This window comes from Meriones unguiculatus, chromosome 2 (assembly GCF_030254825.1).
Source record: "Meriones unguiculatus strain TT.TT164.6M chromosome 2, Bangor_MerUng_6.1, whole genome shotgun sequence".
Taxonomy (NCBI): Eukaryota; Metazoa; Chordata; class Mammalia; order Rodentia; family Muridae; genus Meriones; species Meriones unguiculatus.
The window spans coordinates 171,200,641-171,217,006 of NC_083350.1; the positions used below are offsets into that span (position 1 = coordinate 171,200,641).

Consider the following 16,366-nt stretch of genomic DNA (forward strand, 5'->3'; position numbering starts at 1 on the left):
TGTGTAAAAGGTCTACGATGGAGAGGTGGACTTCCATCTGTCCTTTGATTAAAAGAGGCAGGGGAAGGACAACATTGCACGCAGCTTCAATAGCAGGGGCAGGACAGAGTCACAGAGGTAGAAGTCAATTGCAAAGGGCTTCCCCATGGACCCACAAACAACCATGTGACATCTAAGACAGTCTCATTTTATAATCCTTCTATAATCTTGTAAGCCGCATGGTGGAAGATGTGGTCATTCACACTACACTGAGCCCTGCGTGTACTTCTGTTTCCTCATACCAGCAGCATGGCCCATCTTCACAAGGAAGAGAATAAGTCTGGAGAATTATTCAGGAGCACGGGCAAACTTCTCCTCTGACAAGATTCTGACATTACATGCTATAAAATTACACATGGTGTAATTTAGGCAGGAAATAAATTCATCATGCAATGGCATGAAGGACATCCTAGTTTTATTTTTGAATCCAAGGTCTTGTATTAAGTGTTTTTTCATTATTATAATTTTAGTTTAGGTTTATTTTCTATAGCTAGCCTTTGTTACAATAAGGGTATTATTAAGTAGACATTGGAAAGAGCTAGAGTTTCAGTTTTTTAAAATTTAGGTCTTTATTTTGTCTGAAATTAATTTATGTATGTTTTGATATAAATAATTATTTCAGCATTCTTTACTCAATAGTCTTCGTTTCTGCCACATACTTGATTTCCGTGTTGCCTAGGTTTGTTTTGTCCTCTCTATTCTATTACAGGACTGTTTTTCTCCTTTTGTAGCACCATTATGCTGCAGTAATTATTATGACTTCATAGTTCTCCTTCTGAGGCATTCCTTTGGCTACCTAACTCATTTTTTCTGAACTGTAAATTTTAAAATCACTTTGTCAACTTTCGTCAAACCTTCCATCCATTTTTATTATAATCTCACTAAATTTATTGAAAATTATGTCTTTGCTGTACTGTCTCCCATCCATGAAGATGTTATAATATTCCACATGTCTGTTTTATTTGATTATTTTTAAAATAATTTATAATTTTATTATCAAAAGTTATACATATAACTTCTAGGTGTTGTATATGAATCATATTATGCATGATTTTTTATTCGCTTATGACTGTGTAATGATTGTTATAATTTATTTTGGGTCCAGGCTAGTGTCCAGACTCTTTAGAGTCACTTACCTATGTGGTATCCTAGAATTCTTGCAATGAGAAGAAAAATTATAAAATTCCTCTTTCTGGAAAAAGTATTAAAGGTACAGAGTGTTCACTGATTGGGTGCTAAAGACAAACAAACTTGAATACCAGCAAATTTGATTCAATATATAATACCAATTTAAAAAATATATTAAATGGATTATTATGAGTGAAGCCGAAGTGACAGCAGACAGCACCTATACACCAAGGCCCAGGACCTCATATGGTGACTTGGTGTTTTTAAGAAAAGAGGAAAAAAGTGGCATTGTCCAAAGAAATTTACAGTTGATAAAGACCTTGGAAGAACTACATACAAATTGAGGTGCAAGAAACATATTTTATAACTTTTGGCCTGGAAAAGCATTTATCTGAATTACACAGGGGGGAAAAACACCAGTAAATAGTCTAAAGTATAAGTGGTATGTGACATTTAAAAGATTTACTTAAACAGAACACAGAAGAAACTGGAGAATACATAAAATAACTTGTTTTTGTTGTTGGGTTTTTGTTGTTGTTGTTTTTAAAAAAGAAAACCTTTGGAGATGGTAGTGGCAGATGAAGTCAGTAGAAATTAAAGATATGAATGAATGGCTGGCTGACTAACGAGTTGCATCAAGCTTCTGAACAGGGAGGGACCTTCACTTACGTTCTTACAGAGAGAAAGTTTAGACATTATGACCAGCCACGAACTACACACTGCACAAGAAAACCAGAGAGAAGTTCCAGAGGGCAGGCACGGGGAAGGGACCAGTGTGCATCTTGAAAAGTGACTCAGAGTTAAGTCATCTTTGGCTGGGTCAGTGAATGAGAACGGAACCTGCTTGTTATGACTGGAGAAGAAATCAACGGTATCGGCATGAAAAGCTGTGAGAAATAATACTCCAGCTTTGAAAACTCATCACACCAAGGAGGCCCAAGAGGAAGGCTTTAGCTAAAAAAGAAAGGCCATACGAAGAGAACCATCATAAGAACCAAACACTATAGAAAGTGTGGGTTTTCCCAAAAAGCAGTGAATTTCCTGGCATTAAAGGTACTCAAATATAGGCAGGCTGGCGTGATTATTACCATCATCATCTTACCTACTATTTATCTAATTAGGCTGTGGTGTCAAGCCATTGTGTGAAAAGAAACACAATGCTCAGAAAAAGTACAACCAACATTCAGTGGAGCTGGGGCTCAACAGAAGAGGTAGCTTTGGGGCGAAACATCCAGGGTTTAGCAGCTTGTGTACAAAATGACATGGAGGGCAATTGTGGCTTCCAGGTAATCCCTATTCATTCCCAAGCCGTCTGCAGAATGTCTGGAATCCATGCCTTCCTAACTCCTCTGTGGTTCTGCTAAAGCCCATTGCCATCTCCTTTTCTGAGGCAGCTCATGGTCTCAGCAGACAACCGATATACAGTGTCTACCTGCAATGATAATGTGTCAGTTCAGAAGCAGCCAGGTTGCCACTGTTGGGTTGAAAACAAAAAATGAGATTGGATATGGACTGTATGTAATTGGTATTCAGAGGGATGTGATTTGGGTGGTGTGTAGGCCCATGCTGTGGGGCATAAGTAAAGCAATACACCAGAAGGGTGCTGAGCCACAGCTTTCAGGGCCACCACTGAAGCCCAAGTCAAGTCAATGGGACATCTGATCTACCCATGGACCTTTCAGACATGTGCCAACAAGGAGTTGCATTCTTCTTTCTCTTCCTCTCCCTCTTTCTTCCCCCTTCTTCCTCCTCTTTTTCTTTCTTCCACTTCACTTCTTCTTCCTTTTTCTCCTTTCATCCTCCTCTTCTTATTTCTCTTCTTTCTTCTCCTCCTCCTCTTCCTTCCCTCTCCTTGTTTCTACTTCCCCTCTTCTTTTTCCTCCTCTTCTTCCTCCCTTCTTTTCTTTGTCATCTTCTTATCCTCCTCTTATTTCTCCCCCGTCTTCCTTCTCTCCCTTATTTTCTCATCCTCTCCATCAAGTCACATATATCAAAGTTTTCTGTTACAAATGGATTAATATGTTTGTCATGAAAGTTGTCTGATTTTATTGTTATAACATTATTGTAAGTATTGCCGTTGACAGATGACCACTAGCCTTTTTGTGAGAGCAGAAGTCCACGAGAATGGAGATTGGGATGCCACAGAACAAAGAAGACAGTCTAACGGTGGGAAGAAACTACGGGCATTGAAGAAAGAAACACTGAGGGGTTCGCTGAAGCTGCTCAGAAGGGAATATCAAATGAAGATGTGCAGAGCTTCTGAAAACCCCTCCTGCTGTTCAACTCATATGAGTGGTAGATGGGGCTTCACAGTCACACGTCAGTCCTCAAAGTCAAAACTCTGGACTGCTCAGGCCCAGCCATTCTTAGGTCAAGTTACCACCGATTCTATGGGCAATTTTCATAGTGCCACATCAAACAAACCAATCATTTGTTTACTTCAGATGCTTGCAGTGAATTTAGAGTTTATTTTGTGTTTCAAAGATCTCTTTGTCATTGAAAGAACATTTCAAAAGCCTCAAAAACATTAGCTAAGATCCTGGAAAGACAGAATTCATTTTTACATAGATCTGGTGCTCTCGAGTCTGTTTGCTGAGTCTCTAATTTCTATGAAAAATTTTTCAAAAAAATGTTTTCAAGGTAGTAAAAATAAAAATATAATTGCTTTTCTGGACTTTCAGCAAATTTAATCACATGTGAAGTAAAATTACCAATATGACCCCAAGGCCAAAGGAAATTAGGAACAAGATTACTGGCTAATGTTATTAATGGCAAATCTTTACAGAGGAGCAAAGGGTTAAGGGACAAACATTGCTGTTCCTGGTGCTCAGACATGTATGAGTTTCTGGCAGGAATTTTAAGGTAGCACTGAGGAGCCCATTCAGGAGTATCTGATACTTGAGCTTGAGGTGGGGACAAAACCTTCGCCCTCGGCAGGCAGTAGACATTCTGAGAACGGGGTGGTAGCAGGGTAGGGTAAGGCTGGGTGTGTGGAAAGATGAATGGGACAGGGGCAATGGGGGGCAGTTGATTTCAGATTTCTGGAAAGGAAAGAGAGTGCTTCGTGTTTGTTTGTTCGTTTGTTTTGTGTTTTTAATTTTTTTCCCCAGGTGTAGGGATTGAACTTCTTATCTGGCTCATCTGGGTGAGCATTCTGTCACTGAGCCACACACCTGGAAAGAGTGTGCCTCTATCTGACTGAAAACACAGTAAAGCAGAGTGGCACCTGAAAGAAGCAACCTTCGTTGGGCCTGTTTACCAAGGTGTATCATCAGGGAGAAAGAGGCTGCCGAGTAGAACAGTGGTCCCAGGACTGATGGCCCCTGAAGCTTCAGATGGGTAAGGATGTCACAAAGGTCACCATTCTAGTGGGGCAGCATGGAGCTTCCAATGGAGCCTTCTGGGAGCAGAGTCATGAGGAGGAGGATGCCACAGTGTACCATGATGGGAGGCCTGGCCAAAAGGACAGGTTGTGTGCTGGCCTGGGTATCCTGGGCACAAAGCACATTCAGGACGTCTTAGCAGACTCCAAGAAACCCTGGGACAGGGAGTGTAGGAGCATTCTGCAATAAGGGGACTGAATAAGGACGTAATCTATGAGCGGCAATACCTGTGGGCCTGATGCATTTTTATCAGTGAGGACTGAGAATGTCTGGATGCATATCAAGTCACTTGATGTATTATCCTCTGACCTGCAATCTGTTTTTTTTTTTTTTTTTTTTTTTGTTTTTTTTTTAAGCAAAACAAGGTTTCAGATAGGTAAGAAACAAATAAACAAAAATGAAGTCCTTATAATAAATAAGCCCTTATTTATTTATTTGGGTGGTATAAATCAATTCCAAGTCATATTTGAGTCGGAAAAGTCATCACAGGTCTTCCTGTGTATTTTACTTTTGTTTTGTTGAGACAAGATCCTACTCTGAGGCTCTGGCTGTCCTGGAACTCACTACATGGAAAATGTGGGCTTTGGACTCACAGAGATCCACCTGTCTCTGCCTTCCAAGTGCTGATATTAAAGGTCAGCACCACCATCCCTGGCTCTGTGTATTTTATATACCCAAAGATACTTCCTACTTTTGGAAATCAAAGTTAAAAAAAACTGCCTTTTCATCAACCACTGACTGGCCTATCAAAGGGATGATCTCTCCACAGCCAGGGACTGGACACTTTGATGATAGGAATCATGGGAAGCACAGCTCTCTGGACTGAGAACCACAGGATTGGCAAGAAATTCACACCTTCTCGATGAATATGGTACTTCATTTGCCAGGCAAAGAGGAGACAAGTCAACCAGCAACAGAGCAAAACAAATCTAACTCATCCCTTTGTGTGCCAGGCCTCACTCAAAGGAGCCATAAGCACCTCATTAATTTCCTATTAGACACATTCCCAGCTCAGTTCTTGCATGCAATGTGCTCCTACCTTGGAGTATGCTCTTGATTATCCCATCAGTGTGATCAGCCAGGAGATCTGCCTTGGTGATGGCAGCCAGGGACAGATAATTGGACATGTTCCTACACAGCTCCTTGTTGCCTCTGTGGAGGAATTTCACTGCGATGGGGACAGCTAAGACCATCACAGGGGTCCGGTTGTAATTCTGAGGAAATATAAGAAGGCAACAAACAAGTAACTCATTGTCCATTCGTTATTCATTCACCTCAAAAATATTTGCTGGGCTCCTTGAGTACAGCTGTGAAAACACAGGCTCTGCCCTGTTGACATGGCTTAGGTTCCCCTTGTCCTTACAGGAAGACTTAGGGGCAGTTGATAGCATAAACTGAAACATGACCTTAGAGGTACAGGGTGCGAAGGAGAACTCATTGCGCCAGGAGGTGTCAGAAAAAACTTCTAGGGGAATGTATGACTTACCTGAATGAGTTAGGGTAGCTGGGTGATGATAAGGCAAACACTGGAGAAGAAAGAGGCATTGTGGAAGGCACATTGTAAGGGAGAATGTGGCACAACTAGGGAGCTGTGGGTAACTCAGTGTGTTCATGGGAAAATTGGCAGGAACTGGAAAGACCAGCAGGCATGGGTATACCAGGAGGCGGGAGAGTTTGGAACTAATCCTGAGGGCATCCAGGGGTCAAGGGGAAGAACAGATCATCAGATTTATATTTAAGAAAAACAAAGGAATGTTGACAAGCTTGAAGATTGTTTTTTACTCAATCAAGGATAGATTGGATGCACAAAATGTGATATATATATATCAAATTCGTATATAAAAGTCATATGTATGAATAGTATTCACTCAAAAAAGAATGAAACCAAAAATTTTCAGCAATGTGAATGAACATGGGGAACACTGAAAAGTGTAATTAGCTAGTCTTGGAAATACAAATATGACATGCATAGGTTTAAAAGGTGATTTTGCACAAATAGTTTGGCAGGGGATTGAAGGAGATCAGGTAATGATCTACCAAAAACATTTGTATAGGACAAATGCTAGCATTCAAATCTTGGCAGGACAAATAACAAAAGTTCAAGGGGAGGAAATGCTGGTTACCTTGACATCATTACCCATTACAAGTATTGACTGAGAGACACTGAACTCAGGTATATGGACAGCTACTATGTGTCAATTAAAAATGCTAAAAATTTAGCTAATGCTATTCCAAAGAAAAGTAAACATACGACTAAAGCCTGAAGGCATTCTAGATCCTAAAATAACTCTCTCCTTGTTTATTTTGTGACTCACTTTAAGTGTCGTATAAATGCTGCCATCGGTATTTAGATAAGTAACTGGGAAATAATTATAGATAAATTGTATATGTTCAGGACCACCATCCTGACCACTTGGACTATGAGCAGAACTGTGAGCAGAATGTGTTTGGGAGCTGACTTCATATCATTATGCTATAAACAAAAGGGGCTGCTCTTTTCCGTGTGAAAGGTACTTGTCCTTTCTCCCATAGGCTGATTTCTACTACTTCTGACAATTCTAGGTTTATGGTAGGTCCTTAGCAAACACCGTAGCCTGAATAACGAATGAGTAAAATATAATAGGGCTGTGAGGTGGCCACTGCCTATCACTGATGTGAAAAGCTGGACATGATGACATATGCCTGTAATCCCAACACTGGAAAGGCAAGACACAGGAGGGTCTTCAGGGCTTGTTGGCTTGTTAGCCTTCAAATTGGCAAGTGTCATGGTCAGTGGGAGTAGTTGTTTCAAAAAATCAAAGTGTAGCAACCGAGGAAGACAACCAACATCAATTTCTGGCCTCCACGTACATGCAAGCACACAAGCAGACATATAGACTCATGGACACACACAAACATGTACACATGTATGTACCATACAGACACAAGTGGGGAGTAAGTAAGAAGAGAGAAGATAATGTGGATATGTGGTGATGGCTGTCACAGAAAACACAATGTGTTGGGGAGGGCATGTGATGAAAAACAGATTCTGGACTCCACTATGGGCTTTGTCACCCTCCTGCTGGCTGATCACAGAGATGTCACCCAGCTCTCTAGATCATTTGTAACAGTGACTGTCATCACATTCTCCTGTCAAGTAATTGCAGATAAATGGGTCTCACAGCAGACACAACATCAACTGACTGGCACAGGAAGACTTTCCAAGCGGCTAAAGGACCAATGACCTTGGAGAGAAGGTCAAATAATGACTACCCTCCTAATAGGCCGCACACTGAGTAATCTACATCACAGTATGGTTATAGACGGGAAGCCTGGAATGGTGGGCAAAGGCGATGGATAGAAATTTCTGCCTCTCTATCAGTAAATGTGCATTTTCTTTTTCTTTAGTAGTTAGTTTCTGCGTTGCTGATGGGGATAGCCATTTGATTGCAAGACAGCATTTTCCACCTTCTTCAGTCAGATGTGGCCACGTGTAGACAATGAGATGAAGAAAACATAATATATTCAACTTCTCAGCTACTATTAGCATGATGTGACTTGGCTTTTTACTCATTTTCTCCCTTAAATTTAGTTGGAACAAGAACTTGGTAACAAGGACTGAAGCAGTTATCTATGATCCTAGCTTAGAAACTGTGTGTAATACAGAGAAGAGAGGAACCTCCACATCAGCCCTGGTCTGACGTGTTTGAATCATTTGATGAGAAATAAAAATACTCTGTATAGTTTAACCGACTGTTCTAGTTAGGCCTTTGTTATGGCAAGTGAGCCTTTATCCTGACTAGAACTGTGTTAATCCAGAACCATTTTTATTCTTGAAGTGTCCTCCGTAGCTGAAGGGAAAGTTAGGTCCTTAGGCAATATGGAATTTAGAATTTTATTTTAGTACAAACCCTCTAATAAAGATCAAAGAAGGAACATGGGGCCAAGACTGTCACACTGCTCTGGGGTCTCTGAGCAGCATCATGACATCTGAGATATGGGGCAGTGAGATCAAAAAGGACATTTAATGTGAGACGACAGTGTCTTGACCCTCATACCAACTAAAACAAAAATAAATTACAGGCAAATTGCATATCTAACAGTAGAAAGCAAAGCAAAGGTGGAAAAAGCACACAGTCAATGTTCCCAGTGGCTTTGGGTCACTGAGCAATTCCTCAAATCTAATTAAAATATTACCATTAAAAAAGGGAATGTAAAGTGAATAAAAGTAAGGAGTTCTATTCCAGTGATATTTTAAATAATGAAAAGATAATCCAAGGGACATGGATATTTGTGCTCCATTTATTCAACACAGGTCTAGCCATAACCAGAATATGTACATACAATCAAACTTGGAATCAGTAAGAAAAAGTCAAAGAAACAAAGGATTTGGACAGATGTTTCAGAGGTAAGGCTATAGAAATTGACCAAACACTTGAAAATTTGCTCACTTTCACTGAGATGAATTTTGGTCTGGGATTATCTACTAGGCTTTGTTTAGTGAGGCATCTTCGAGATATGAACTCTCCTGAAAAGGATGCACAATCCTACACATTCGGTTTTCAGTAAGTTTTTAAGTGGACTGAGACTTGGTATATGTACAGGTTTGTTCTATGCATATTCACACATCACCAGTTTTAGGATTTTGTGAATGACCATGACATGCAGTGGTGCATCCAAGACAGTCAACAGTACAATAATGACAGTACCAGGAGGGTGAGTCACCTCCTCACACTGTTAAGTAAAGGAAATGCTACGGGGTAGCTGAGACACTCAGGTTAGTGATTTGGGAGTAATAACTTTGGAACACCCATATCTTGCTATGAAGTCCATAGCACTTCCTAAAGTCACGGAAAATGTTATTGCTATGGTTTCCCTTCCGCCCCAGATCTCAGCCTCATCAAACTCTGCTGAATATTCAGCTTTTTTTTTTTTTTTTTTGAGAGTCTACATTAATTCTTCATTGAGGAGGTTTCCAGTTTCTAGTGATGGCATTTCTACTCTTGGTCTCAAGAGTGATTAAGTGACTCAGCCTAACACAGAGCACATTTCCCTGATCCAAAGGATGGTTTGAGAAGAAGCACTTCACCAAATTTAGTTAGGGATTCTTCAAAGAGCTCTGTGATTGTGATTCTCCTGCTGGATTGAAAGGACTAGGAGTTTATGGATGTCACTATCATGTGACTTCAGTAGATAGGAGAGAACTTGCGTGTAGTTTGAGGAAATGTGGGGTCAGAGAGGCAAGCTGGGAGAAATCAGGACCTGTTAATTTCATTTGAACTCCATGATATAGGCATGCCTAACCCATCTCCATTCCTAAATTTTTCTAATCAAGCCAATTAAATATCTTCTGCTTAAGCATTCCTATTTTCCTAATCACCAGCCCCCCCCAAAAAAAATGCCTGATACATTTCAACTCATTTCTATGTTTCATTAATTTTCCAGACACAGGGTCCAGACCATGGTTTGTCTTGAGACTTCTCTGATGGCTTATCTGAATATCTTTGTCTGCCTTCTCTTCCCTCCAACTAAGAATATGTGGCCCTGACTGGACTGGTCATTGCTGGGGTGGTAGGTTATGAGGCCTCCCTGAAAGATGCTTCTCCTTTCCCCCAGGTCTGGCACTCACCTGCCCACACAGAATTGCTTGGATCTACTAGGAATAACTCACACAAAACTATTTATAGAAGGTTGTCCCATAAGAGTGACAGTGGGAGACTGTCTTTGGTCAGATCGGAACATCCCTCTCACATTGTATCAAGGTACCAAAAGGCCAGGTCAGAAACTAGAGTCTTCATTGATCGTCAAAAGATTAGGTAAGATCTAAAGAGACACTGAGGTTTATTCCATCAAGACCATGGTAGACCCTGATTAAAATAACACACTTATTCACAACTGTATCTCCATCTGTGATGACTGGAACATTCCATCCACCAAATTCAATCTCTACCACTTCCTCCAAGTTACACTTGAGTACATGTGCCAAAATAGTCATCTCCCTCCCTTTTGTTAATACGCTGTTCGGACTGTGGTGTTCAGGAAGATTAACTGATTTTTTCCCACTTCTCCCAGTTACCCTATAGTGTTGCTTCTTTGGATTCACATTTAAGCTATTTCTGCTACAGCACTAGATGCCACGCCGACTTGCAGTCTACTTTTGGGCTGTGTTTACAGCCATCCAATCTCTTGGTGGGGAGGTTCTGAGAGTTAAACTTTCATATTTTGGCCTTAAAGTGAGTGGTAAAAGCTCTAGCATCAGGAACATTCCAAAAGGAACTCCAAGTCAAGGCTTATAACCATGCTCAGTCTTTTGCCAAGAATAACTTGAAAGTAGAAAGGTACATGTCTTCCATTAGAGGATTAGATCTTCAGGCACTCTTTAATTAATTAATTTAAAGATGAAGTCTCACTATGTAGCTCTGGCTGGCCTTGAACCTATGCTGGCCTCAAATTCACAGAGATGTGCCTGCCTCTGTCTCCTCAGTGCTGGGATTGATGGTGTGCACCATGGTCTCAGGCATATTTATATGTAGCTTGAAAAGCCAAAGGTGGTGGTCTCAGGAAGTGGCCCTTGCTAACTGTGAGCACAGACAAACACAGGGGGGAACTGGATTGACAGAAATCATTCTATTCTGTTTTAAACTCTGGAGGGAGTGAGCCCTTGATAGCAGCAATGAAAGAACAGGTCTTCTTAACCAATCAGACTGCATTCTTTTCATAACAGTTCTGGATATCTCCGAAGCAGGGATCCAATGCAAAAATGCAAAAACATAAACTCCTCCCCTCAAGTGGATCATGTCATCATTAAAAACAATAACAAAAACAAAAACAAAAACAAAATAAACTTCAGCACACTCAATTTTTCTGTTTTTTCCCCCTCACGTATCATTTGGAAAGTTCTCAAGTGAAACAAAAAGTAAAACATTAAGCAAAGAGAAAACAGTTAATCTAAAACCCAAAGGATCACCACCAAAGGCACTCCATCTCAAAACAGTGTCTAGACAACCCCTGCTATATCAAAAGCCACAAGCACTGCTGACGACAACAGGATATGAGTAAGGGGCTGGGGCCAGAGTGACATTGGCAAAGAAGAATCCCATGGACCTAAAAGATAGCAAACAACTTCTCAGCGCCTGAGCTCCACTTCAAAGGCATCTAATGCAGTAGAACTGGGCACAGCAAGTCACTTTATCTTGTGGAGTTATTTGGATCACAGACTTGCTAACGGGACACAGGCAGAGAAAAGTCCTGTGGTCACCATTCTACAACAAATAAACCACTTTAACGACAGCTGGCAATGCCACAGCCTGTGACAGAGCTTGGCTCCCAGCATAGAAGTCAGCAGGCTGGTGTGAATATTATCTTACAAGTTCAGAGCTGAGGGAACAAATGGAGGTCACTGCAATATAGAAATAAAGTGACTCCCGGGAACCGCTACACCTTGCTGGAGACGGGAAACAAGAGGGCCTTGTTCCACCATGCCAGGGATGCCATCTCTCAACTTGATTAGCACCAACTAAGCTCTTGGTGGAGATTTTCCTTTTGAAAACGTGGTTTGGGAGCCTTTCCCAGGGTTTTAAAATTGAAAAGAATAAAGGAAAAGAGAAGAGACACAGATCCAGGGTGTCAGCCACTGAGAAGCTCCTGTGCTCTCGGGTACTGAACTCAGTTGGAACCACAGACAAGCAACAAGGTCAAGAGATGTCCAACTTCCTTTATTAAAATAGGGCTCTTGGGTATTCATCCAGCCTCATGCAGCAGACAGACAGAACACTTGATTCTTACCAGGGTAGCAATCTAGAAATCTAATTGACTTATTCACCTGGTTTTCCTGGTGGATTTCTTGATAGGTGAGAAGGGGGAGGTGTGTTGATTGTCCCTATCCTTCACATTTCATCCTCCTGTCCGATGACCATGTCCAGAAGCCCAATAGAGAGAAATATGGTTGCTAAGGAAGCCCCAGGTAGTTACTGCTCCTGAGCCTATACGTTACTTCATTCAGTAAACATCACTTGAATGTGTATCCACTGCTTGCCAAGTGTTATTTTAGGTGCTGGGGCTACATCAATGAAAAACCAAGACATAATTTGGGAAGGGTGGAGACAGGCAAACAATCACCAATGTAATTGCTGAATTAACAGCTTATAAAGGGGTGAGTGATCAGATGGCTTAGTGGATAAAGCACTAGCCCACACAAGTACGAGGACCCTAGTTAGGGTTCTCAAAACACATGTGAAAGCTGGGTAGGTGTGGTGGCCTACCTATTATCCTAGCATCTGGAGACAGAGAAAGGGCCAAGCTGGTTAGTTCTGGTTCCATCAGGAGATGCAGCCTCAATAAATAAAGTGAAGAGTAATGGAAAAGATGCCCAACTGTCAGCCACTGACCTTCACATGCATACCAAACACTCACAGGCAAAACAACAATCAAAAGGGAGTGAGTGCTGCATGATGTATTATGGTCTCCTGCAGATGATAGTACCAACTGGAGTTAACACTCCTGTGGTAGCTCCTACATGGTGGATATTTTTGCTTCATTTAGCATCTGGTTATTTATTCATCACAACAAACCCACAAGGCAATTGCATCTGTAATCTCTACTTTATCGAAGAGGTAATAAAGGAACAAATCTGCCCAAGCTCACCCTACAGGTAAATAAATGGTAGAGAGGGAACTGCTTGCCGAGTACGCTTTTCTAGCTTTATATAACCATCCTCTCCCTTAGAAATTCTGAAGGAAATACTCGGAGCCATCCCAGGTTCTTTGTTCTCAAAGCCGTCACGCAGTGTTGACTGAGGAAGCCTCCATAAGCAGTGTGTGTGTGTGTAATCAAGGAGGGTAGACATATGGTCCTTTTACAATGCAGAAAAACACACATCTCCTAATTGGTGACTTACTTCTTGTCCCTTTGTTCTCTCTCTTTGTCGGCCATCTTGGATACTTTCATTCACAGGCTTTCCAATGCTGGTAGCTGACATGAGACAGCAAGTAAGGCAAAGCTGACTGACATGTGGCATCAGGTTTACTATGAGCTGAGGAACAGTGATTGCCCTGACTCATATGATGAGGTGAAAATTGGGTACTGGCTTTCAGACTTCTATCAATTCTCTAGAGTTTCATTCTAGGAGATCGACCATGCCAATTATTATAATACCACATTTCCATCCTCATCTGCCCTCTCCAAGTTTGTGTTTATTTTAAGAAGCAGACTGTCTTGTGTATCTTTCCTTTCAGGGTTTCCCTGGGAGATGGGCAATGACTGAATCCTTATATAACCTGGTTAGATGAAGCCCCTAGCCTCAGGTAAGTTGTGGCTTGAATTAGGTGCCCCCCCATCATATCTAGATCACATATAGAAAGCTTTGTAAGGAAGAACTCTCTTCATGTGAATCCACCTTCACTAGTCTGTAGAATAAGATTTTAACATTTTGGTTTCCTAGCTGGAGTTAGCTGGATACCTGTTTCCATTGGCCTATAAGACTTGTGGATTTATTTGCTGGCTGCAGACAACTGTGTTTACCGGCCACTGAACTGCGACGTAGGCAGGCACCTCACGTGCCACGTCACCTTGATGTCTCACAGGTCCAAACAGGAGGTATTAATTGTTCCTTCAGTTTACAAAGATCAAGGCAGAGACCTAAAGAAACAAATCTGCCAATTTCTCATCTCTAGAACAGATGGGTATTCACAGTACACAGAGAAATAGAATGAGTTAGCCTGGGGAGATGGCTCCATAGACGGAAGCGTTTGCTGTGCATGCATGAGGGCCTGAGTTCAAACCTCTCGCCTCATAAAAAGCTGAGCATGGCTGAGGGTGCCTGCAGTGCTGATCTCCAGGTCCAGTGAGAGACCCTGCCTCTAGAGAGAGAGGGAAGAGACAGAGAGCGACAACTGCCATCCTCTTTTGGCCTCCCCAAGCATGCTCTCAGGCTTGCTGAGGAATTATTTCGAGTTCTTTACAGTCTAGCTCGCATACAGCAGGGACTCGGTGGGATTTTCCCAGCTTATTAGTTAGCGTCCTGCTGGTTTAGCTACCAGTGGTTCATGGTGTCTTTTTACAGTACTTAAGAGGCACAAAAATTGCCTTTCAGTTCAGAGACATCATGCGTTCATATAAGCTGCCAACTCAGTATCAAATTGCCTGCTGTCACACAGTACCGTACCTGTAAGATGCAGCTCATGATATCAGATGCGATTTTTGCATGTGGGGTATCTTCGTCCTTCCCTGCAGGTCTCAGGTTGTGTTCCAAGCAGGAATCCCACAGTCCCACCAGGGCCCTGGCATGCTTTTCAATGGATTCTGTCTCTCTGATGGCTGTTGTAATTCTTGTGATACAGATTTCGACCACCGCCTGGTCATTATTATTAGTTTGGTAATCCTATTTAGAAACAAAACAAAACAAAACAACACAAAACTTCAAGCTAATATGTACTCTAGAAGGTTGTCCATTAAGGGAACCAGTCCTGAGTCATTTTGGAAATGATGCATGTCACTGTGTGCTAAGGAGTGAGGCTCTGAAGCCCATTACAGTTGGCCTTCCTCTTGGGGAAGAGGCAGAATATACATGCAAGCTCCTGCTGTCATTAACAAAAGGAATGGTGACAGCTGACTAGAGAAACTGGGTCATTCATATGCAAACTGCTGACTCCTCAGGCCATGTCAGTTTCAAGTCACTGCAGGACAGAAGTTACTTTTCACAGTGACGTTTTGGTTACATGTATGGAAAAAATTCAAATTACCTTCCAATTTTCCTTATTACCTTTCTTTCTGCATCCAGTAGAGCACAGTGTTTCATTTCTTTCTTTTCAACTCAGTTAAGTACCGAACCCAAGTGGGCTTTCACCAACCAAATTTGTCTCTGTCTCCCTGTCTTAATGACCTCCCAAGTACTTCACCATCTTTACAAAGAACAAATACGATCCCTTAAGATTCCTAACTGTGAAAAAACAAACATGCACAACAAAGGTGCTTATTGCTTTGGGTTGGAAAATGGGTCGGACTCATACCATAATGGGAGTCTCACAGACCTAGAGACTGACAGAGCAGGCAGGTGTCCCCATGCCTGTGCCGACATTCTGAGTTAGCCAACTGGGAGTTCTCTCTCCTACCTAACATTATCTTTTTTAACTGCTATAATGGGGACAATAAACAGCCCAAACCTGTGTCCACCCTGTGATTTACCTGTACCTCAAATTTCTTTCTCCAGAAGAGTAATTTTCTGAGGCAAAGGACAGAAATAATTTTGAGGCCCTGGTATGTACGACTAAACTACCTTCCAGAAATGTCCCACATCTCTTCACTGTGATTTTGTGAGAACAAAGCGTTTTTAATCTTTGCTAATTTGGCCAGTGGAAATCAGTATCTCGTTACGGCTTGGTGCCGGTACTTCCTTGGACCAAAGCGAGGCTGTGGACCCTCGTGTGTTTATTGGCCACTTTCGTTCCCTCCACCGGGAGTTGCGCAGTGAGTGCTAAGGCTGTTTTTCCTAAGTCTGTTTTTCCGGTCGGCCTCGTTTTCCTTTTGATCTTCCTTTGAAACAATATTTTTTCCTATTAAGGATTTTGAGACAACATTTGAGTTATAAATCAATCAATCAAGCTTTTGGGTTTTTGTAGTTCTTTTTTCCTTTCTGAAATGAGAAATTCATTTTTTTTTTGGATTTAAAATGTTTTCTGAAAGTTTTATTTCCATCTTATGTGTATGGCTGTGCTGCATGCATGTGTATCGTTTGTGTGACACATGGGTTCCTGAAGAGGACAGAGAGGGTACCAGTTCCCCTAGAGCTGGACTCACAGACGGCTTTGATCTGCCACATAGGTGCTGGCATTTGAATACAA

At 41.6% G+C, this 16,366-nt stretch overlaps 1 protein-coding gene across 9 annotated transcripts in view; it reads right to left on the reverse strand.

The window, feature by feature from the left end:
- Positions 1-16,366, reverse strand: part of Veph1 (ventricular zone expressed PH domain containing 1) — a 212,399-nt gene that overhangs the window by 173,520 nt on the left and 22,513 nt on the right. For 8 of the 9 annotated variants that reach the window (XM_021634062.2, XM_021634063.2, XM_021634064.2 and 5 more), the window contains exons 3-4: positions 14,692-14,907; positions 5,590-5,764 (exon numbers count right to left, since the gene is read on the reverse strand). In XM_021634062.2, coding sequence (XP_021489737.1) covers positions 5,590-5,764; positions 14,692-14,907 — 391 coding nt within the window. Of the gene's footprint in view, positions 1-1,495; positions 4,659-5,589; positions 5,765-14,691; positions 14,908-16,366 lie in introns of those variants that run through there. The other variant, XM_060378400.1, reaches the window with a different exon arrangement.